Genomic DNA, 23694 nt, shown 5'->3' with positions numbered 1-23694 from the left:
TCAACCATGCCAAGGATGATAAAAACAACTTCTCTATGTACAACAGCAATGTTCCAGTCGATTTGTCAAATGGGCGATTAGGAAAGAACAATTTACACTGAAATGTAAACATTTCTAAAAGGGTGTCCTAACTTTTCCTCCCCCTGTATGTAGGCTACTCATTTTCAGATCACACCATATTTTATTACCTATTTCGACAGAAATGTAAGACATTTCAAAGGGTGTAGTGACTTTTCCCTGCCACTGTATGTAATAATTCTTCACTTGCGTATTAAAGAAGTGAACATATCCAAATGATATGCAGTATTTTAGAAGAGTTCACTGTTATGTCTGCTTTGTTGCCTGTTCATGTTTCATATTCCCGGATGCTGCTTGATAACAATACTCACGCAGGGCATGCTGGGAATGCGGGTTTACGGAGTTGTACATCTCTGCGTCTAGTGTATTTGACAGTTTTATTGTATATAACATTCACTTCATTAAAAAAAAAGAAACAAAGGTTTTAATATGCAGACATTTGGGGTTTGTAGCTTTTGAGGCATCATTTGCCAAGGTGTTACTTATCCCTCCCTCTCTTGACAATGGTCAATAAATTATTATTTTTTTGTTTTCATATGCAGAAAGCAAACTAAAGAGAAGGGTTTGTATGTTTCAGATATTAATACACAGTTGTGTATTACTTTTCCCAATTTTCTTGCTATGAAATAAAATGTGCAGTGAATCTGCAGTGTCCCGCACATTTTTGCTCATGAAAGTACAATCTACTTGAAGAATTTTGACATTTACTCACCTTTGTAAAAACACTGCTATTATTTTAGCACAACTGTATATAAAACATTTTCAATACACTGGATGACTATACACAACCACATACATCAAAGTTAATTTAGGAATAGGATATTTGTCCTCGTACTGTACTGCCATTCTTCTATTTTAAGACTGCCAAATGATGTAGAGAGCACGTAGCTCGCTGGTCACTCTGACTCAGTGAACGTCAGAATGGAATCACCATGAAGGTTTCCATAACAGCAAGTAACCACATGCAACCACAATAGCAAAACAACTTGTGTTGATGTCGACCTTGCTGGGTAACTCCCTGTCAGTTCTGCCTGATTGTAGTATACTTCACACTCCCCTCAACAAACCCATTTTAGTAAGCCTTGAAAAGCCCTTTTCCCTCTGGCTGATTTGCACTTGTCTTTCCAGTTCCTGCTCACAAGATGAAAAGGTGATGTCGATGAAATTCAAGTCCCTTCCATAGTTATACACAAGCCCTGAAGGAGTTGGGATCATTGAAAAGGCCAGGCGTAGACATGGGGTATCTTTGAGTACACCATTTTTCACTTAGTCCACTATCGAGTCCTTAATTTCGCCGAGCCCCCAAACTGTGCTTGCATTCGCCCCAAAGAGGGAACTTTTTGAGGGACTTCTGGTTTACAACTCTGATCCAATTACTTTGAGCTAACTCGAGGGGAATAGTTGCAGACAACACACCCACACAGTCTAGCAACACAAATACAGAAATAAACAATAAAAAAATATGGTGGAAGTTCAAATACTTCGCTAATTGCCTTAAGCCAACCATTCCATAATATATAAATAACACGCACGCACGCACCAGGGCTTGACATTAACTTTTTATCCCACCGGCCACTGTGAATAGTGGTCTTGTCATGTCACTAGCCATTCAGGTATTCCACTAGCCACAGATTCTATATTGTTTTTTCCTTATCATGATGGTCTGCGTCTGACCTCAGAATATGAGGTGCTAAAGCAAAATGAGTGTCTAGCTTTCTACATGGAAGAAATACTGTAAATCAAATAGAATCTGAGTTACTGAGCTTTTTCTGGCACGCACGCATGCGCACGCACACACACACTTTCTGGCTGCTCAACGAAATAACAGACCTATAAATTGAAGCTGTGGTGCAACATGAGGTGAAAGCAGACAGAGGAACTGAACACACGCAGACACACCCCACACCACAGCTAGACAGGCATAGACACACACACACACACACACACACACACACACACACACACACACACACACACACACACACACACACACACACACACACACACACACACACACACACACACACACACACACAGAAAACACACAGACACAAACACACACATGTGCACAAGCACACACATGCACACACATGCACACACTCAGACACACACACACACACCTCGAAGTAGTGTGACGAGGGACACCATGCGGTGCTCCTGTAGCTGCTGGTCCAGTTTGGACTGCAGGTAGTGGTCCATGTAGGCCTCCAGGGTCCGCTTCAGCAGGATACGGCCACCGCACAGCGCATGGTGGAGCCAGTCCGGTATGCGGAACACCAGACGGCCTGCAGACACGGGAGGCCAAGGGGGAAGAGAGCAGGGGGCGAGAGAGAGAGAGAGAGAGAGCGAGAGAGAGAGAGAGAGAGAGAGAGAGAGAGAGAGAGAGAGAGAGAGAGAGAGAGAGAGAGAGAGAATGTGTATGTGTGTGAGAGAGAGAGAGAGAGAGAGAGAGAGAGAGTGAAAGAGAGAGAGACAGAGAGAGAGTGAGAGTTTATGTAGCATAAGTGGTGGAGAGGACTGAGTTCGTTTATGGAAAAGTCATTGAGAGGCCCTGTTCCTACTTCCTGACACACTACTCTGCTGCACAACTTCAGTGGATCTGCAAAGAGTTAGTTGTGCCTTACATAATTGTCCTGTCCTGAGTAAGTGAGATTTTGTAAGGGCTTTCCCAACCTTTTTTCAATTGTAATTATTTATTGCTTCAATTAACAAGGAATGCTCAAGTTCGTTGTACTTGCTATTCTATTCTATTCTATTCTATTCTATTCCACCATCATCATCATCATCATCATCAACAACATCAACATCAACATGAACAACAACAACAACAACAACAAGAACACAAGTGAGTTGAACAGAATTAAGTGGAGCTGGTACTAGATAAAGGAAAGAAGGCTTTAGGGACCCAGTGGTGCCTGCCAATTATTAACACAGACAACAGGAATTTGATACTATTTCATGTAATAAAACTTCTTCAGAGTGTGCCATAAATGAAAGGAGTACTCCACATTTTTTACTCAGTAGGTTTAATGCAACATCACTACAAAAGGACATAACAGAGAATGTATCTTACCCATAAACATCATGTAGTCGTATACTCCTTCCAAAGGCATCACTTCCATGAAGTAATTCTGATTGTGCTTCTTCTCTGCACTTTCCGAGAGGTTGGCGTTGTTTTTGAACAAACCATTGAAGAGCTAAAATAATAAGAATAATAAAAGATTATTTGTATTTAATTGCATTGCAGCATGGGGTGGAAATCCCAGCTGCACTTCAGTGGTATTGCAGGTGGCAGCCAGGCGACACACCTCATCCTGTTGTTAATTGGCTATTGAGAGTAGAGGCTGTTAAAGTTATAATGTTATTCTAATCTATTAGCTTCCCAAACTTAACCATGACAAGGCCCCCCATATACCGGTAGATTCCAGCCCTCCCTGATATGAGCTGTGCCATACTATTTATCACAATTGTTTCAACAAGTTGGTGCATTCCTAAAGCGATTCAAGTACTACGCAAAGCATAATACCTATATAAACATTTTAAAGGAGAAAATGATAACACAAGCCATGGTGCCGTATATCTTTCATCAGTCTACCCTTTTCATATAATGCTCAAATAGCAGCCAGCACATAGACATATAAGCTCCCATAGGCCTATAGTAGTGTAGGTGTGTGAGGCAGTGCCCCACTGGGATTGTTTAACTTCTTTTGGTTTACTTTAGTTATTCAATTCATTAAATTATTCATTTTATGTTGCTATACTTTTCCTGCCAACCTGCCGCGCGCCCCGTGACATCCCCTCGCGGCCCACCCAGGGGTCTCCGGCCCCCACTTTGAAAACCCCTGTTCTAATCTATAGGTTACGATGCCCCTGACCTGGCCATGAGCCTGCTGTTTTTAATCACCCCTCCCTTCCCTTCCCTCCCTTCCTTCCTTCTGGTAGATGGCAAGCCCTCACCAATTTTTAACCTGGGTCTTGCGTCATCGCGTGCTCAACACACATGCGTGGAACGACCGGAATTGTTGTTTAAGTGAAATTACAGGTTACATGCCAGAGGAATGAGTTTATTCAGAATTAAAAGAGGAATAAACTACCCACTTTAATTCCGAGTTAAAGTTGGTGGTTTATTCCTCTTTTAATTTTTAATTCAAACTTAATTCTGCTATGAAAACATCATGTAAACACTTCCGCAATCGAAATTAAGTTTTATTCGGAATGAAATGGAGTTATTTCTGAATTAAATGTCCCATGTAACCGAGGCCAGTGTGTAGATTTCTTAAAAGCACTTCCAAAATGGTTTCAATCGTTGTCAGGTAGCCAACCAACTACTGCGGTAGGTTGATAGTTGTCATTACAAGATTGTGTAGTAAGCTAACTAAACAGCTGGTGTGTGTGACCTTGAATAGCTTAAATGTTACAGTGGTATAGGCACAGACACTAACAGAACAAGAGTGGGCTGCTGGGCCAGGTCTTGGCTATGGTATATAATTACTATGGTATACAATTGTACTATGGTATATAATTACTATGCGTGGGAGATCAAGAAAAGGACCAAGGCTTGAAAACAACGGCACCAAGTGCCACATGAAAGTCACAATTACAGTATGCAGCCAGCTGAGCTAAAGAGCTCATACCTCTTCTCTGACAGAGCAAAGGGACTTGGCGCCAACGTCTCACCCCTTGTCTTAACCTCAGCCTTGGCCACAAATGAGTAAAGTCTCGCCCACATGGTGTGGCTGGCAGAGACTGAATTAGGGCTGTGGTTCCCAACCTTCCCCTTTGATCTCAACTCCCATTTTCCAAATGCAGAAACATACTTTTGTTAAACTTTATTGTAAATTGCAGGAAAGGTAAATAGAATACATATATATCCCACTGAAGTGAATAGTGTTACTTACAATGTATGGAAAGGTCATACAAGCATATATTCAAGGTTTTATGCAAACAGTCCTTTCTGTCTGCGACCCCCCTTAAAGGGACACTGTATGAGATTTTTAGTTGTTTATTTCCAGAATCCATGCTGCCCATTCACTAATGTTACCTTTTTCATGAGTACTTACCACCACCATCAAATTTTAAATATTCATTACATGACTGGGAAAATTGCACTTTTCATACATGAAAAGGGGGATCTTCTCCATGGTCCGCCATTTTGAATTTCCAAAAATAGCCATTTTTAGCTGCAAAAAATGACTCTACTTGGACCATACTAGAAAATATATTTATTACTTAGAAAACTTTCATGTAAAGATCAAATTTGGCAATTGCCAGCCCAGTTGCAGTGAGCAGCATAGTTGCAGTACCTTTTTTGACCATTTCCTGCACAGTGTCCTTTTAAGTACCTCCGCGACCCTATAAGGGGTCCCAACCCCCAGTTTGGGAACCAATGGATTAGGGAATCTCAGTACTGTGTGTGTGTGTGTGTGTGTGTGTGTGTGTGTCTGTGTCTCTCTGTGTGTGTGTGTGTGTGTGTGTGTGTGTGTGTGTGTGTGTGTGTGTGTGTGTGTGTGTGTGTGTGTGTGTGTGTGTGTGTGTGCATGGGTAAGGGTAAGGGAGTATGACATACCTTCTTGTTTTCTGCTGTGGGGCTGACGATGGTGAGCTCCGGCTTGCTGGGCTTGGGCTTTGGAGACTCACAGGAGTTGAAAAAGGACTGGATGAACGGCTCCAAATTCTGACCTTTCTGTGGTGGGTCAGGTACAAAAATATGTGAAAAAAGACACAGCATGGCATTGGTATTACAAAGGAAAACACGTACTCAACGTTTCTAAAGACAATCCGGTGCAACCAGTGTAGGACCAGACATGAATAAAAGGGGAAAAAATCTGGTGCCACACGGATGTCTATTTTAGTTATTTCTTCTTTATTTTTAGTGCATTAGGCAAACGTTTCGACAAAGCATTTTGAAGTCTAATGCACTTAAATGAAATGAAGAAATGGCATAGAAGAAATGGCATTGGTATTCTTAATAAACGCATTTGCTTCCAAATTCCTAAGTACTGCATGTATCAATGCAGCAGTGAGTTTTCTGCAGCAGTAATTTTTCTGTTCATCTGAACAAACTAGTTTGATCAAATATTTTTAATATTTATACAAAATATATAAAAACATATTTAAAAAATATGTTCCAGGATTTTTGTGTCCAATTTCTGCAGCTGTGTTGTTCACCTGGGTTTTTAATGGCACTTGCATACATGTGCCGCCAACAGCAGCTTAGTGTGTTTATCCAGTTAAGACTCCACAGAGCTCCCGCACACAACATTGTGAGTGTGTGTGAGTATCTACTTCCTTAAACCTTGCAAGAAGTAACCTACCTCTTTCATTAGTTTTCCTGGGACAGACTTGAATATTTTTCCTGAAGAAAAAAAAGAAAAACACAAAACATAGTTATATGTTACATTACACTCAGCCTATGACAGTGGTTTTCCCTTTAACGTAATGTTAATAGAAGCGATGCAATTTGGGATAGGAAGGAAGCATATGCAATATCTTACTTGCATAACAACAGTTTCCACAACGTAACCCAAAAAGAACAATAGCAGTGAGAGCTGATGCAACACATGTGACAATCCAACGTGCAACCTATTGGTCTAAGCTCTCTTCACCAGGGTGATGTTGTGGAACTTCAAAGTTTCTCAAAAGTAACCATATCGTGTGTTAACGTCACAGTACAACTGTCACTGCACAGCTTCTCGGACTGTAATTTGTGCAGGCAATAGAGTATGCAGTGGTCCCTTAACACACACTGTTCAACCAGTGGAACGCTGCAAAAGTCACTGAAAAAATCTTTATTACCAAAGTACTAGATTCATTGGGAGTAAATATATGCACCGAATCTCTGTGACTACACCACTTTGACGGTGCACAGAACCTTTAGCAATACATCACAACTTGATATAACGTTGCGATTTTAATAACAGTGAATTTATAACAGGGCCGTGTCTTACTGGGTTAAAGCAACTTCTCTAAGTGAGCCAAAGCATGTAAGAGCACAACGTTGCAACATGGGGCTGGGGCTCGTATCATACCAAGATTGACATCAGGAAGCATCTTATCGAGAAACTGCGACTCCACGCTGTACGGGGACAGGAAGTCAGCCAGCAGCTGGCTGTTGCTTAGCTCCGGGTGCTGCAGAAGTTTCTGGAAACAACATCAACAACACAAAAAGCAGATGCGTCAGCTGATTAAATTATCATGAAAATGATTCAGCAAATTATTTTTCTTATTTCCAAGCAAGAATTTCATGTATTTTCAACAACATGTAACGCTCTATTCGTAGTGCTTAGCTATGTACAGTATGAGCTGTAGAATTTTGCAGTGCAACTATTACACTTGCTTCCAAAAGTATTGGCAACCGTGTTTTGTATGTGTTTTTGGCATTTCAAACTTGTCCATTCCTCATCTATTGTACTTGAACCGGAAAGTCTGAAAAAAGCATTTGCTTTTTTGTTCCAATACTTTGGGAGGGGACTGCATGTCCTTAACATACATGTGAGTGTGCTTTGAAAAAAATGGAATTTGGGGGGGGGGAAAATCCATAAAATTCATATCTGGTTAAATACACAGATATGAACCTCGGCAACTACTTGTGCTTTGTTCTTCATATATGTACCTGAAGATAGTCTTCAAATTCTCCTCTCTTTGAAGATAAAAACTCAAAATTCTTTGGTCCGATAATCCTTTTCGATGGGAGCTGTGTATCTGCAAAGGTACCTACAATACAAAAGAAAATAAATTACATAACTTTTTAACCCTTAGAAAAACAGTCTTTATGTACGTTGTCAGGGTAGTGAAGGAGGGAGATATATCACGTACCATGAAACTCTGTGAGCTTCGACTCAAGAACGTAGAACTCCAGATATCTTCTGTACACGACCCAGGTTTCCTTTTCATGACCCACTAAAATAAATAGTGGGGGAAACGGTGGGGGTGGGGGTGGGAGAATGGGCAAAGAAAACATTGGCACACATTAAATTCTCAGAGTGCAAATGTTATGTGATCTAGCAACAACACAAATCTGTTCAGGAAGATGAGAAACAATTTAATCAAATCTGCAAAGGTAAACATAGAAACAAATAATGGACTGAGACAATTACAGATGTGCAAGAGCAACAGCTAGGCATCCTGCATAGATTTAAACATCCTGTCCTGAACCGGGAGGAGCCACTTCTTTCCAGCCTTGGAAACTCACCTTCCTTCCGGTCGTTGCGCTCCACTGCGATGCAGAAGACCGGGATCTTCTCTCTCTTGATCTCGTCCTCGAAGAAGTCCACGTACGGGATGGTGATGATCCAGGCCGAGAGGTTGCGGAGGGTGCCCGGTGTGCTCACCAGCTCAGCCGGAGAGTCATCCTCCACCACCACCGTGGCCTCCTCCACCTAAGAGGAAAATAGAATAGAATAGCATAGAATAGAATAGAATAGAATAGAATAGAATAAATCGAGCGTTAGCGTTAGTTCTGGCAGACCACGTAGTCAACGCTCCCTTTTGCCTATTGGCTGACGCCGACCTAACCCCTACAGCAGTCCTCTAATCAGCTGCGCTTTAGTTAATCAGCTGCTGCTCGCAATTGGATGCTGGCTTTTGGCGCGCTTTATTTAAACTACCGAATTTGTTTTCCTGTCATTGCTTTTGCTGCTTGATTTACACCCACCACCTCCCCTGCTCCACCAGACTTATCATTGCCAAACAATGTCATACTGTTGTCATTGTTGCTTGCTCTGTTCTAGGGGGTATGTTGCCTTTCCAGCTAAATGGAAGGCACTCCACCTGAGGATGCTGCTGTTCCCCGTCTTGGCTTCCATGGAGCTCATGGAGAAGCCGGGGAGCTTCCTCCGAACAGAGCCATACCGCCAAACACAAATATGCAATCAGAAATAAAGCTTCTGAAATGTATCTCTGTTTCTCGTCTCATTTTTGACTAGAGTGGATCTGACAGAAATGTATTGTCTCTTAATTTGCCATTATACAGACACACAAGGCTCTATATTAACACGAGCAAACCAACCAAATGCTGGTGAAAATTCAGTTTGGATGGTATAAACTGTGTGTTTGGCTACTAAGATCAACACCAACTAGCCATTTTGGCTGGTGAAGAAAAAAAGTCAACTTAAGAGTCCTGCATAGACACAGTATAGTCAAATGTACTGCTCTTGGTAATGCCGTCATGTGCTCGTAAGAGTTGGAGCAGATTGCTTTTCTTTTTTGATCTTCACTTATTACCTTTAATGCTTTAATTTTTATTTCATCTGCTGTGTTCTTATGGTTTTATTTTCATGACGAAAATTGAACTGCAACACCGTGCATGACTAATGAAAATGTATTACACAGATGCGTTTCACTAATTATTTCACAACTGAATTTTGCTGATTTGAATTATGCTGATAAATCAGGTTAGTGGGTATATGAATGAATATGAAAAACATTTCGTACAAGAGAGAGATCTCAAAACGACATTTTAAAAAGTCTGCAGAGGAGATCGGATAAGGCTAAGTAGCTCAGTAATCAGGGATCAAATAAAGCCACCGCAGTCAGAAATCTGATCTATTCTGGAGGTCAAAGAGAGAGATAACTGGCAAGGACCGCAGGCTCCTCTCAGACACATTTGAGGCTAAGTCTGTAGGTCTGTCCTTTTGCAGTTTAGTTCCAAAATGTGTGCTACCCATTCATATATTTAAACTTTTTCGTTAATAACAAGAACATAAATTAATTTCAAAATTCAATTAAATTCAAAATGGGTTTTGCAGCCAAATACTCTATGACTGGTAATTCAAAATAGCGGGTTAACTTATTTATGCGGGCAACCTGGGCTTAAGACCGGCCTGGGCCATAGTCTGACTCTACCCCATCTCTCTCTCCCACTTACTTCCGGTCATCTCTTCGCTGTCCTATCTGTATTAAAGAAATGAAAGCCCAAAAAGGGATTCTCAACGGGAGGTGGTACCTGATCTTCACTTCCATCCACCATGCCGTAGTTGGGTGGCATAGCCCCCTCGAGGGTCGTACTTCTGAACACCCCTTTGATTCTGCTGCCGATGCGGCTAATCCCGAAGGACTCTCCGCGTTTGGACGTGTTCCTGATCGAGAAACAGACCGACACATGTGGAGACATACAAGACAACCACATAAAGAAAGAAAAGGTTAGCATTCACTACATATCTGAATGGGTTTCATTGCTTTTGCACACACTGCAAAAATGTAAATAGTTTTCTATCCAGGAAGACAATTCCATTACAATATTGCCCACTACTGGAGGGAATGTGTGCGTACACTGAGGAAAAACATAACGGCCAGCAAGGCACCGCACCTCCCTACACACTCAGAAACAGAGGGGAGCACATTGTATACATCCAGTTGACAGCTGTGTATATATATCTCTTCTTCGTGTGGTGGAATGTTTGTATAAAAGAACCAGAGGAGGACACCCTGGTCTGAGAAAGCAGCGCTCCTGCCAGATGTTTGTTCCAGCCAACTCAATGAACAAACTCATTCCAATTACCATTACTAGGCCTACCAGGGCTCGGAATTAATTACCTGCCAACCGGCCAAATGCCGCTGAAAATGTAGTTTGGCTGGTAGTTAAGAAAACTTACTGGGCACTTTGACCCATTAGTGAGTGAGTGTTTGGTCAGTAAGATTAACATCTACCGTAATCTAACATCTAAACATCTAACATCTAAAGTTAATTTAGAGCCCTGATTAGTACTAGTGGAAGTGCTAGCTACCGACAGGGCATGTGTTCACGCAATACAAAGTAGTTTACTTTTTCCAACCTTAAAATAATGTTTTCAGTATTGTTTCCATGCTAATAAACTTCTAACACAGCAAGAGGCACCGCTGAATTTGCTTTACTAGGCCTCCATGGGCTTTAACTACACAAAGAACGTTTGGAGAAGTGGAGTGTCTTACATTATCTACAAATCTACTTCCCATCTAATCACAAACTACTTGGTATTGCTGAAATGACAACATGACAAGGCTTTCCCAAGCCAGACTGTCCAACTCTGAAGAGAACCGAATGGTCCATGGATAGTGAGCAAGTCACAGTTTAAGTTACAGTGGAGTAAAATCAACCCCTAGTACCCCAAATGGAGAAAAAAAGATGTGGGCGTACCAACATATGACTAAATAATAACATAAATGGCAATACTGTCTTCAACTCATTGTTATGGAGAGGTAATTCAAACTGGAACAAATCCATACACACACACACTCACATGCACGAATATAAGGACATGCACATGCGTGCATGCACACACTAAAGAATTGCTCACACACTCCCACTCCTGTTCACACTCCTACCCACACACACACACACACACACACACACACACACACACACACACACACACACACACACACACACACACACACACACACACACACACACACACACACACACACACACACACACACACACACACACACACGCTAGCTCTCTCGCTCTCTCAGGCCAAGTCACTAGACTTACTTCAGCGGAGTGCCGAGGGAGGACAGAATGCTCGAAGAGAGCGATCGGGTGGGGTGGACAGGGGAGGGGGTGCGCGCGGGCGGAGGGGCAGGCCGCAGCCAGGAGTTAGGTGACCTGCTCCCCTTAGGGTCGCCCCGCTTTGGGCCGCTGAGGTTCAGGGTAGTGGGCACATGCTGAGGTTGTGGACTGGGGTATGTGAGCGTATGTGCGTGCGTGTGTTGTAAAAAGTTGTGATGAGATTGTGTGAGTGTTTGTGTGTGTGTGTGTGTGTGGGGGGGGGGGGTTGTGGAGGTTGCAGGGGGTTGTCCAGCCATAGCGCAGCAGTGGGTAATGAGACAGACAAGATGGGAGACAGGGATTAGGGGAGTAAATAATAATCGATATGTATTGCTCTATCGATCCGACGGCCGTTGATCGAATCGAATCGTATTGTGGGACATTCTTCGAAATTCTTCTATCGAATCGCTGGCCCCTGCCCAATGCCCCAGCTCAATAACATAACAGAAGTGGGAAATTAATTGGAAAAAAAATCGAATTGAAGATCAAAATCGATATTGAATCGTATCATCATGGAGGCTGTGATTTACAACCCTAACAGGGATGAATGGTGGGGTTTTAAGATGTGCAGTGGTGCAATACAGCCACAGCCACAGCCACAGCCACAGGCACAGTCCTCTGAGTACACGCTCCCGAAACAGTGCAAAACAATATGGGTTACACTTTACATGACGTCGGTGTCATACGCATGTCATGACATTATAGACATTATGCCAATGTCATAAATGTTTTAGGGTGATGACAAGTTGACATTGTTTGGGCCGTCTTTACCATAACGGAATGTCAGTTAATGACTATAGTTATGAAGTGTTTATGACATTCAGATAATGCTCGTGACACGTCTGTGACTGCATCATGTCATGACACTGTTATGACACTGTCATGTCTTACTACTTATGATGCCAGCGTCAAGTAAAGTGTTAACAAAATATGTCTATGCTTTCGGTAGTGCCAAGAAATCGTTGAGCTTTGCTGACAAGGTTGGCCCAAAGCCAATATTACTGACTTAAAACGGAGCAAAGAATACGTGTGTGGCAGTTGAAGTATGTTTCCTAGCATTACATGACGCTGATGGTCCATATGAACAGAATAGGATCATTAGATCTACTAATGACAGTTAACATGTACAAATATATAAACCAGCAACAGTGGGTTTAGATGGTTCAAACAAGGAAAGGTGGGTTGATAAAAGGGCTATACACAGACTGAATCTACTGGTAAAGAAAGCAAGCTCACAAAACCTTGGGCTGTATTTTTTTTGTTAGCCTACTTCATGAAACATGGACTCTGCTGACTACGCCATTCAAGCATCCTCTACGTAGACCATGCAGTAAAGGAGAGGTCATCAGCAGCCGTGCTGGCAGCAGACTCGCACCATGCTTATGTAACTTACTTACCTGTACTCATCGAAATTCATGCTATTCCTGAAATCACAGGCACATCAAGGAATTAAAATGGCCACTCACACCGTTCATAACTGTATCGTCACTAGTTTTTGTGTGTGTGTTATAAATTATGGTGAAATGGCGAAACTGCCATCTACACTAAATTGACAATGATATAAGGCTTATTTGGTTCCAATGATCTTCAGAGCACTTTTGCGAACAACATCTAGGACTTAAGTACCATTCACACCGGGAACAACAACTTTATATTATTTTCTTCAGTGTTTACAAGCGATGGTTAAACAATTTTTCGAACAACAAATATAACGTAGCTTATCGAATCAACACAGGACCTCTATGAGGACGGGGAAGTAAAAACCAACACCACTGACGTATATACCGTACTACAGTGAGTCCAATAAGTATTTGATCCCTTGCTGATTTTGTTGTATTGACTGATCATGTCTTTGTTAGTAGGCAAACCATGTTATGATAATATGTATTCTAATATGGAGAGACAGAATATCAAAAAGAAAATCCAGAAATTAACTTAAGAGAATATATATTAATTTATTTCCATTTCATCGAGCAAAATAAGTATTTGATCCCCTGCCAACAGATTACAGTTCCGGGCCCACAGACCAGATGGGCACTTCCGATCAACTTGTCATCTGAATGAAAGACATCTGTACATACTAACATGCATAAAAGACACATTTAATCAGCAGAATCAGTCCATAGTATGAGTGAATCAGTCACACTCCAGCCTCACCATAATATATATTGGACTCACTGTATATGGACCGCAAGCTTTTATTGTATTCCATTGAATGGCTTTGAAGCATCTGCGATTTATCTGCGAGGATTCTTCCGCCCTATATTTACAGATTCATACCTTAGCATGGCTCAGAACAAGCGCTGATAGGAAGATGGCTGAGTCTGACTGTCAAAACATTTCTAGAAGAAATCAACTAACTCATTGGTCATTTCAACCATTTTAATAGCTCTCTAAAATTAAGGGTCAGCCCGAAAAAAAAATGGGATTGTTTGAAACGGACAGGAAACAAGCGTTTGCACGAAATAGAGCAGAGTCGGCAAGAATTGACAAGGAGGTGCACTGTTTCACATAGAGATGAATGGGAAATGTTGATTTTCTTCCGCTTTCCGGGTCTCGCCCCAACCCCCACCGCTGCTTCAGTTTTGCATAGAATGTACGGCATTCCCTATATTCACAGTAGTCAGTATATTTATTTACATAATCAGTGACCAGCACCCTTGGTATTAAGATAATTCAACTGCTGATGGCAAAAGCTTTGTTTTATGGTACCTCTTGGTTGGAATGAATAACCTAGGAAACTAGATTTTTTTTGGTTGGTCTAGCATTGCATCATAGAGGATTATCATATCAATCTGGCCTATGGATCGGTCCTCACGGTCTTGTCTAATCAAAACAAGCCGTGTGTAACCAGGTATTTTTTTTCTTTATGTATCAATATATAGCCTGTCATTGGTGCTTTGCACAGTCACATGATGGCCTATCGAATGCGGTTTAGCACCTTGAGGGCCAACCATTGGTTCCACAGCTTGGCCTTGGTGCCCGCTTTACCCCAGTAAGACACGGCCCCTGTTATAAATAAGCTGTTACCAAAATGGCAATGATCCAAGTCCTCATGTATTACTAAAGGCCCTGTGCACTGTCATAGTGGTGTAGTACTTTGGTAGTTACGTTTTTCAGTGACTATTACAGCGTTCCACTGGTGGAACAGCATGCGTTAAAGGGATACGGTGCAACCCCAGCATATACTGGACAGTAATTTCATATTATAGTCTGGCTTGTTGGACTATGGCCATGGGATGACCGCTGTTTTGTCAGGCTGCCTCGTGTGAAGGAACACGCTCATGGTAGAAGAGTGGAATGCGTAAACTGTAAAATGGAGCAGACAGAAAGAAGAATGGACTCCAATGTGAGCACCCAGACAAGATAAATTGGAGTGTGTGTGTGTATGTGTGTGTGTGTGTGTGTGTGTGTGTGTGTGTGTGTGTGTGTGTGTGCACTCCCCTCAACACTGTGCCAATTTACTTTTAAAATAATAAAAAATAAACCGACTTGACATCTGCACTTATTGTTCTGTATATTTCCTGTGCACTTTGTATCTGCTAGTGTTGTAGGCTATGATTATGTCCTCGATTTTAAATCGCTTCGGTTAAAAGCGTCTGCCAAATGTCATATCATGTAATGTAATGTGTGTGTCACATGGTGGTGGAGGTGACTAGATCAGACAGAGATGCTTGTTGATACAGGGGAGGGAAACAGAGCTAGTGTATGGGCGAACAAGGAGGGGGAGGGAGATGGGGAATAACCCGAGGAGATACAGTACAAGCAGAATAAGCACACACCTGATCAAACGAGTGTTCCTGGTAGGAGATTCAGCTCCACACAGCAGATATCTGAAGTACTGCAAAACCACACACAGCCAGTTTTAGATTCTGTTAGGCATACGGTGTAATTCCCAGTAGAAAATGTATCAGGCATGTCATTACACACAAATAATTCACAAGGGAAAATAAATTAAATGATGACATGCCAGAGCAAAAACATAGCCCACAATGGTGAATGACTGCCTACAAAGCTCTTGGACCATGGCATGCAAAAATTAAATTGTGCTATTTGTGCTGCAACACACACTGCGTTTTACTCTGGCAAAGTGCTCTAAGTGACAAATGTTTATGAATTTAACGAGTTAGATGCCTTGTTCACAGAGCCTATGGCCTATCGCAACTACTCTGACCTTGTTGTAAGTGTGTGCGTGAGTGCCATTTATCTTGTCATCCCTTTGTGCATACAGTGTTGAGTAGACACAAGAACATTCAGTCTCCATGTTGAACTTTTGCTGAGCTTTGGCCTTGCACTATTCACCAATCAGTAATCCCAAAACTGCCCTGAATCAAGACTCACCCTGAAACCTGAAACCGGGAGTATGGTAGTGAGACAGAATTTGGAGCGGGGCAAGTAAAAGACCCAATAGCCCAGCCAATATTCACATACAGTACATGTCTTCAAACAGATGTCACCTTGATTCATGACATGACACGTTGTGGAAAGGAGACATCTGCAGATCATTACCTCGTCGCTGTGGCAGAACATGGGGGTGAAGACGTTCTCCAGGAGAGACAGGACGTGCTCGTAGGCTTCAAAAAGACACCGCATGGTCTGCAGCTTCACCACCTCCTGATATGGGCCCTGTGCAACTGGAAAATAGGATGGAGAGAGATGAGCAGGGAGAGAGAGAGAAAGAAAGACGGCCATTTATAGGTCAAAACGGGTTTAGTTCAGTTTAGCTTAATTAGTTCAGTTTAGTTTATTTGACAGGGATAGTGCACAACATACAATTGAGCCAGATTATAGTCACCACCTCTTGATATGGGCCCTCTGCAACCGGACAGGCAGACAGAGAGGAGGAGAGTCAAAAGTGCTTTGTCCATCAACAAGATGATTTGCTTCCACATGATGCACATCAAGAAGTAAGTGCGACATGTGATGGAAAAAACCTTCCATCTCTCTGAAGCCATTTAGAGTTAATACGCTCGGAAAATATGGCTTTGAGGAAAGTTGCATCGCCACAAGTTGATGGAAAAGGTTTACTGCGATACAGAAAAGCCACGCAGGCGCAGAAGCTACGACTTGACCTGGTTCGAGAGTTCTTCCAACACTTGCTCGAACACCTGGTGTTGCATGTCTTGAAGGATATTCTCTCTTTCCTACGTTCTAATCACAAACCGTACGCTCTATTTTGCTAAAATGTTGATGGAAAATCATCTGGCGAGTCAGAAAAATGTGCATCAACGCGGTTAATTGTGATGTCATTTTTATTTCACTAGAATGGTCCTGTTGATGGAAAACCAAGCGGATGCATCTTATATCGCTCCAACATTGCACACTCTAACTTCTAATTCGCTTCAGAATCTGATGGAAAAAGGATTAGAGTAAAGACAGGGGTTTGGGGAGAGAGAGACAACAAAGACTGCCATTTATAGGTCTGCACAATGTCACCCCAGAGGGTTTTTCTGAGCATTACGCATACAGCAGGGCTATTCAATTAGAATGTAACTTATTATTTGGCGTGAAAAGTCACAGTAGTTGCATCAATGGTTTGTATTTAAAATGCAAGAACATTCTAAGGAAAAAAACTGACAACAAAACTGGCAAGGGACTTGCCATGTGATTGATTTGTTTATTGTTTTATGTGTATGTTCATATGTTTTTGATGGGTTTTCTTTATCATTTGTTATTTTATTTTATTTGATGTCAATTCGCCGTACATGGTCCCCATAATAAACTGAATTAAATTATCACTACTCACTGTTGCGTATTTCCTCCACGATGAAGGGGTCGAAGCGGATCTTGTCGATGCTCTCGTCCAGGCAGTAGGTCTTGTAGATGTTCTGCACTTCCCCGTGGAGCCGCTGCATCTCCGCCTCGTTCAGGTCAGGGCACAGGATTTTATCGTTGAACTCTTCTGCACAAAGACAGTAGCCAGGTCCCAACATTGAAAAAAATAACTTTAAATAAGAAGCTTTAGGTAGGCATTTTTGAGCAAAAGTCATTCAAGTGTTTTTTCTATGTATATGAGTTTTGGGTGCTGAAACCATTTGCTGTATGCCATTTACGGTTTAGTAGTAAACAACAAAATGAAACTGGCCGCCACTGTTTTTGAGTTAATGCGATAACTTTGGAACGGATGGACGGATTTGCCCCAAATCTTGTTTTTTAACACTCTGCAGCACATATGCAGTATATGAACTGGTTCAATTTTGGAGGCCAATTCTGGAGCCGCTGCATCTTGCCGTCATTCCGGTCAGGGTACAGGATTTTACCGCTGAACTCCTCTGCACAAAGAGAGATGTCAGAAGCAATTACAGCTGATCTTTAGCTGGCCGCAGAGAAGCTGGCGGCTAAGACTACTGTAGGCACAGACTTCACATGTGTTTGCTTTGTCAAGATGGGATGGTATGTAACAGTGAGGATCAAGTGGAATGGCCGCGCAAAAACTTCTTTAATCCAACAACCATGTGTTATGTGTAAACATGTGTACAAAGGGATACTCTTCTAAACGTTTAATGTGGCGCATGAATTTAGCAAATATTGTAACTCAAAAATCTTTTTGGTTATTCATTGGCAAAGATCAAACAGCTGCAAAATGAAATGCTCTTTTCTACATATTTAATGTTATATTCAAAATATTTCGGCAGAAGATTAAAAGAGAACCCTCATAGGACTAGGAAAAAATACAATTTTGTCAGTCCAGGGAAAACCAACCCCCAAATCAAAAGAAACAGCTGCTCTAACACATCCAATAATATAGACCAGTGGTTCTCAACCTTTTTCGAATAAATGCCCCCTGTACCTCATTGTAAGCCCCCTTGATCCCATTATAAGGCTGCCAATGCCCCCATAGTATTTAAAAATAAAATGGACTAACACCCCCCAATGGCAACTAAGCACCGCCGCCTCTCAGCTACATCCTTCTCATGCCCGCCCTCCCCCAGGGTTTCTCAACGCCCACTTCGGGACTGTAGAGCCCCCGTTGAGAATCCAATCAAACTATAGCAGCTGTCCATGGAGGACCCTAAGAAGACCAAAGGGAGTGAAAGTCTCACAAACAACAACACACTCAAAAGAAAATGTACGGCCCTTTGGCCACTTCTTGCACAAATACAGTAACCTTGTTTTGACCTTGTTCTGTTAAGTCCAAAATGAAACTAAACTAGGAAACTGTTTTCAGCGAAGTGGGCTGTCATTTACATCTATTTCATCAGAACTTCATAACGAGATCGTATTTCTCATAAAACACAAAGACAAGACTACAAGAAACTATAGTTCTCTGTTTTGGGAAAGAGACCTCAAAGCCATTCAATTTCTGTTATCTACCAAGCAAAGAATGCATCTTGGCAGACAGCACAGATAGACTACGCCTAGACATTCAACAACCCCGGAAAATTACAATGCGTGTCATCCATTTCAATGGGGTCCTCTTGCGAAACTAGAACCTGGAAACAATGGGCCATTGGCACCTATCTCTTTTCGATCTCTCCAGTAATATTGTTCTCCAGTGACTACATCAAGCAAACAAGACTTTAAAAGAAGCAATATTTCTCTGTTTCTCTGGGAAATGGACCGCTAAGCCATTCACTTTCCGTTACCTATCTAGCAAGGCATGCAATTGGGCAGACAGCACAGATAAGTTACAGACAAAAGAAGTAATTCTGTTGTTCTCCAGTGACTATGGCAACCAGAGAGGCTCACCAGCAGCGAGGCAGAACTGCAGCACGTGGACGGCGCCCTCTGCCTTCAGGAAGCTCATGAAGCGAAACAGCAGGTCCTGCTGATCACGGATCTCCTTCAGCTCCAGCTTCAACACCTGACGTCACACAGAGGTCGAAAACAGCAGAGGTCATACACAGAGGTCAAATACAGCAGAGGTCAAACACAACAGAAGCAAAATACCGAAAAAGAGGTCATGCAGAGTTTACACGGAGGTGGTACCAAGTTCACAAACAAGTTACACAGAGGACACAACACAGTAGAGGTTGCACAGACATAGAGGAGTTTTAGTCAAAGTACTGTAAATATGCTACAGTGGACTGGAGCCAGCCACATTAGAAAGAGGTGTACAGGTCACAAATGTTAGGACAATAAGAAGAATAAAAAAGAATAAAAGCATGAACAGGAGACAATCTGGCATAGGTTCCAGTAATTTGGCCAATTGCTTGATATACACACAGTGACGAAGAGGATGGTGAACACAGGCTAACACCACATAACATGCAATGTAAGTAACATTATGTAACATTTTCAAATATGATATCAGGCGCATTACTGCAGAAAACCACAGCATTGTAATGCAGCAATAAAGAAATCGGTAGACTACGTTCATACAATATTATGTACTGGGAATCATGATAGTCTTGTAAACACTATTTTGTTTAAAGTGCATATCGCAGGTTAACCACTACTTTGGATCAATGTGTACACACTGTATTCAATAAATGATCCACATATATAAGTCCCTCCAAAAACGATGTTAAACAACGATTTTTGTTGTTTGTTGTGGCAAATGTGGGTTTAACCGTAACCTGGCGACTACGTCAGGCGAGGCCATGGGTGAACGTTCTAATTTTATTTGCCTGGAATTTTACATAGGCGAGGTGACGATCACTAATGATATAACGGCCGTGGCCTGCAGGCCTATAATAGAAATCGCAACTGTAATCGTGCGGCTTTTCTCATGCAGGGCACTGTAACAACTTCCAAATGATTTAGTAACTTTTGGCCAACTAGTTTTAGTAGAAATGCTATTCATGCAGGGTTGCAAATTCTGCTTGGACCTATGCTAGACTATGCGACATGGGCTTCTTTTTTTTACTAGTCCCTTCATATTTTTGGGCTTGCTTTTAATCATGTTTAATGAACTGCCAATATCGTGTCAGCTAAATGCAATAGGCTACCTAAATTACAAACAGCACAAACGGGAAATGATCTGCGTAGCCTAAAATGTGGTGCTATTCGCCCGACTGGGGAGGGACTGTCCATGGTGCTGAAATCGCGTCAAACTTTTCCAAGGTGCAAAACAGTAGGCTAGGCTAAAGTAGGCCTATACCACCCGAGTCATGTCGCTGTTGTAAAAATCACATTTTCAATTTCCTTTGACTGTTCTATAGAATTACATGCAACTTCAATAAAGGTCACCCACATGCGTATCACAAATCAATAGCATAGGTAACCCACGCGGCGGCGGGACTATTTCGGTTAACCTATATTCCTTGAAAAAAAAAGTCCGAGTGTCACAAAAAAACTTCACTGTCCGTAATTATAGGCCTAGCAAACGAAATTATCCAATAGAAGAAATCAAGTCTTCAGTTTCAATAATCCACGTTGTGTGGCGCAAATGTAGCCTAGCGCCTTCCAAGTCTCTCGCGGCCAAAAGTGACTAAGCTCACCTCTGATATAGCCTACTTATGTTCCAGGTTACTCGGGGCACTGAGACGATGCAGGATAATCCATGGAAAGTCTTCAAGTAATCCAAACAGAGCGATTCAAGCAAGACAGTAAAACAATAGTCGCCAGATCAAACATAAATACCAAAACTAGCCTATAGGCCAATGTAGATTTGGTATGACGTTTGATAAAAGCATCTCATTCAGATGGCCAGGGAGAGAGGCAAACAATCTTTCAACAGCGTTGGCTGGAGCCTTCGAGTAGAGCCTTTTGGTTGTGTCTTTTCAGTCTCTATTTTTCTACTACGCGCGTTGGATCCATGTTTTTAGATGCGTCCCAGCATCTCTATAAAAGGGTAGGCTATGTCTGTCCGTCCGTCTGAAACGCGTTCTTCAAATTGTTCCCTTCTGTGTCCACAAGGTGGGAGAGTTGACTATTTGGCCCGGAGCACACAGCTGATTGCATTGTGAGACAAGTGCAGCGCGAGTAGGCCTACAATGAAAGTGCTGCTGCATTGAATAAGAAGCAGTGATAACGCGCCAGTTGCCCTTGCCAGGACAACTGAGGGGGCATTCAATTTTTGGCATTATTTTGCGTTTGGGCCGTGGGAGGCAACTTCGTTTCGTTTTCACCAACACCACTGTGAAGTGTGTGTCACTATGTTCACGGTCTTTACCCCCTTATGAGACTTCGGCCCGAGGATGTCAAACGTGAGGGGGGCGCTTCATCATGTTGTGTATGATAGTGTCACGTTGTGCAGCTCAACTATGTGGTTTGTCAGAAACTCGCGGCAATGACAATGAAACGTGGTGCTTGAAACAAGTAGACAAATGCGCCCTTTGACATACGGCGTACTGATGTTCTCGGACATATTGCAAGGGAGGTTCATTCGTTTTCTTCTGACGGCCGCGTGGACCGCACAGGTGCTTTCCGCTGTGCCCAGACAGATTGCTTTGCAGTCGTTTGAATTTGGTAATCTCTGGCACTCTTACAATGCAGCCGACTGCTTTGCACCTTGCCGTTAAAAAGCTTGGAGCGAATGATTCACCCAAACGGTTTTATTTATTTATTATTTGTCGCTGTTTACATTCTTTCCCACTTGGACATGATGCTGAAATGGCGTGATAGACCTACTAAAGGTTGATACTAACAATGTCTGGTAATTTGTATTGTAGGCCTACTTGAAATTTGAAATCACATGGTAGGCCTACTTCTCCAAATTCAAGCTTTCGAGACTCGCACTTTGAGGCAAGCGCAATCGTAACCCTCTCCCCCCATTTTTTTTTTTTTTTTTGGCATAGTTCGAACACTGGTTTTTACTGCCTCACGGTCACATGGCACCCTGTAGCGGTCATGATATAATATTGCCAATGATATTTATTTCATACCCGTACGGCATAATTCAATCACACACCGTACAGAATGCAGGGCTACCGCTACTGCGGGCTACTGAATGGCCTCGCCTGACGTCACACAATAGATTAGAATTCTTTGAACATGTTACTGAAAATACACACTTTTCCTCATTATATTTCATTTTCTGATGTCCTGTTGCATGAAAAAAATGATGGATAATTGTTCAAGTGGTAGAACTATCAAAGGAAGTCCATTATTTTGAATAAAAATTAACCTGAGATATACACTTTAAGTCTCATACATAGAGTGTATATGTACATTTACTCTACATTTACTACTACAAAATAAACCACTGATATCATGCAATGCAACATTTTATTCAGGGGCCTTACAGATGACTTCTTGCTGCGAGGGGTGGCAAACTTCTGCAGAAATGGAACAAAAGCCGACGGGGGTTCCAGGGCTTCCTCAGGCTGTGGATGTCATCAAAAACAATTTTAAAGTGTCATCTCAATAGCCAGAGTAAACATGTATTGAATTATCTAATGACCAACGGTAGAAATAAAAGCATGTTTGACTTACCGGAGTGTCATCGATATAGATGAGCACCATATGATTCAATGTATCCTATGTGAGGAAATGGTATAAAAAGGAGAGACAGCATTCAAACCCAACAAAGATTCAACAGCAATGCTAGGCATGCAATGTTATGAAACTTGTGTCGAATTGAAGAGTTAACAGGTTAGACTTGGGCTATATTACTTTTAAAGTATATGTATATGTTGGCAGGTTAGACTTGGGCCTGAGATATGCTTGCTGTGTGACTTAAATTATGCATGCAACCGTGTGCGAACTGCGAATGACTTAGTAAATATAAGAACGCTATGCCCAATGTAGGTATTATGTTGGGCGAGATGTTGAGATGTTGAGAGCCAACGGGACTCTCATTAATATTTTCCACCATTGTTTGACTCAACGGCGACCTACAAAAGAAGTCCGGAAGATTGGCCCGTATGTACAAGTCTGTGTACCTTGTGTCAGGTGTTCTACCATGCTCAAAAATGACATTAAATACGCATGGCTATGCATTTGTGCATGAAATGTGCATGCGCACGCATATCCACCCATAAGCGTGGTCAAAGAGGTTAAAGGGGTATGCCACTATTTTGGGGCTTAATACAGTTACAATTGTTGGCTGGGGTTTATAATAGTGGTAAAGTGTCTTATTTTTCATGTAAGCCATTGCCTTGCTTTAAGACAAGTTAAAAGAGGGAATATGTCGCTAAGCTAGTGAAAGTCAATGTATCCATGTAGCATGCTACAATGCTACACGGATGCATTGACTTTCACTA

The 23694-nt window shown here is 42.0% G+C and overlaps 1 protein-coding gene across 2 annotated transcripts in view; it reads right to left on the bottom strand.

Moving 5' to 3' along the window:
* LOC134468865 (sorting nexin-14-like) overlaps nt 1-23694 on the bottom strand; it is a 35777-nt gene that overhangs the window by 7610 nt on the left and 4473 nt on the right. Inside the window, exons 11-26 of one of the 2 annotated variants that reach the window (XM_063222775.1) lie at nt 22925-22969; nt 22735-22815; nt 19295-19409; nt 17352-17507; nt 16115-16239; nt 15388-15446; nt 13003-13029; nt 10022-10154; nt 8270-8456; nt 7894-7977; nt 7691-7791; nt 7107-7218; nt 6393-6433; nt 5645-5761; nt 3152-3275; nt 2199-2363 (exon numbers count right to left, since the gene is read on the bottom strand). In XM_063222775.1, coding sequence (XP_063078845.1) covers nt 2199-2363; nt 3152-3275; nt 5645-5761; nt 6393-6433; nt 7107-7218; nt 7691-7791; nt 7894-7977; nt 8270-8456; nt 10022-10154; nt 13003-13029; nt 15388-15446; nt 16115-16239; nt 17352-17507; nt 19295-19409; nt 22735-22815; nt 22925-22969 — 1672 coding nt within the window. The remainder of the gene's footprint in view (nt 1-2198; nt 2364-3151; nt 3276-5644; nt 5762-6392; nt 6434-7106; nt 7219-7690; nt 7792-7893; nt 7978-8269; nt 8457-10021; nt 10155-13002; nt 13030-15387; nt 15447-16114; nt 16240-17351; nt 17508-19294; nt 19410-22734; nt 22816-22924; nt 22970-23694) is intronic. The other variant, XM_063222776.1, reaches the window with a different exon arrangement.

This window comes from Engraulis encrasicolus, chromosome 18 (genome assembly GCF_034702125.1).
Source record: "Engraulis encrasicolus isolate BLACKSEA-1 chromosome 18, IST_EnEncr_1.0, whole genome shotgun sequence".
NCBI classification, from domain to species: domain Eukaryota; kingdom Metazoa; phylum Chordata; class Actinopteri; order Clupeiformes; family Engraulidae; genus Engraulis; species Engraulis encrasicolus.
This window is presented reverse-complemented; position numbering and strand designations above follow the sequence as displayed.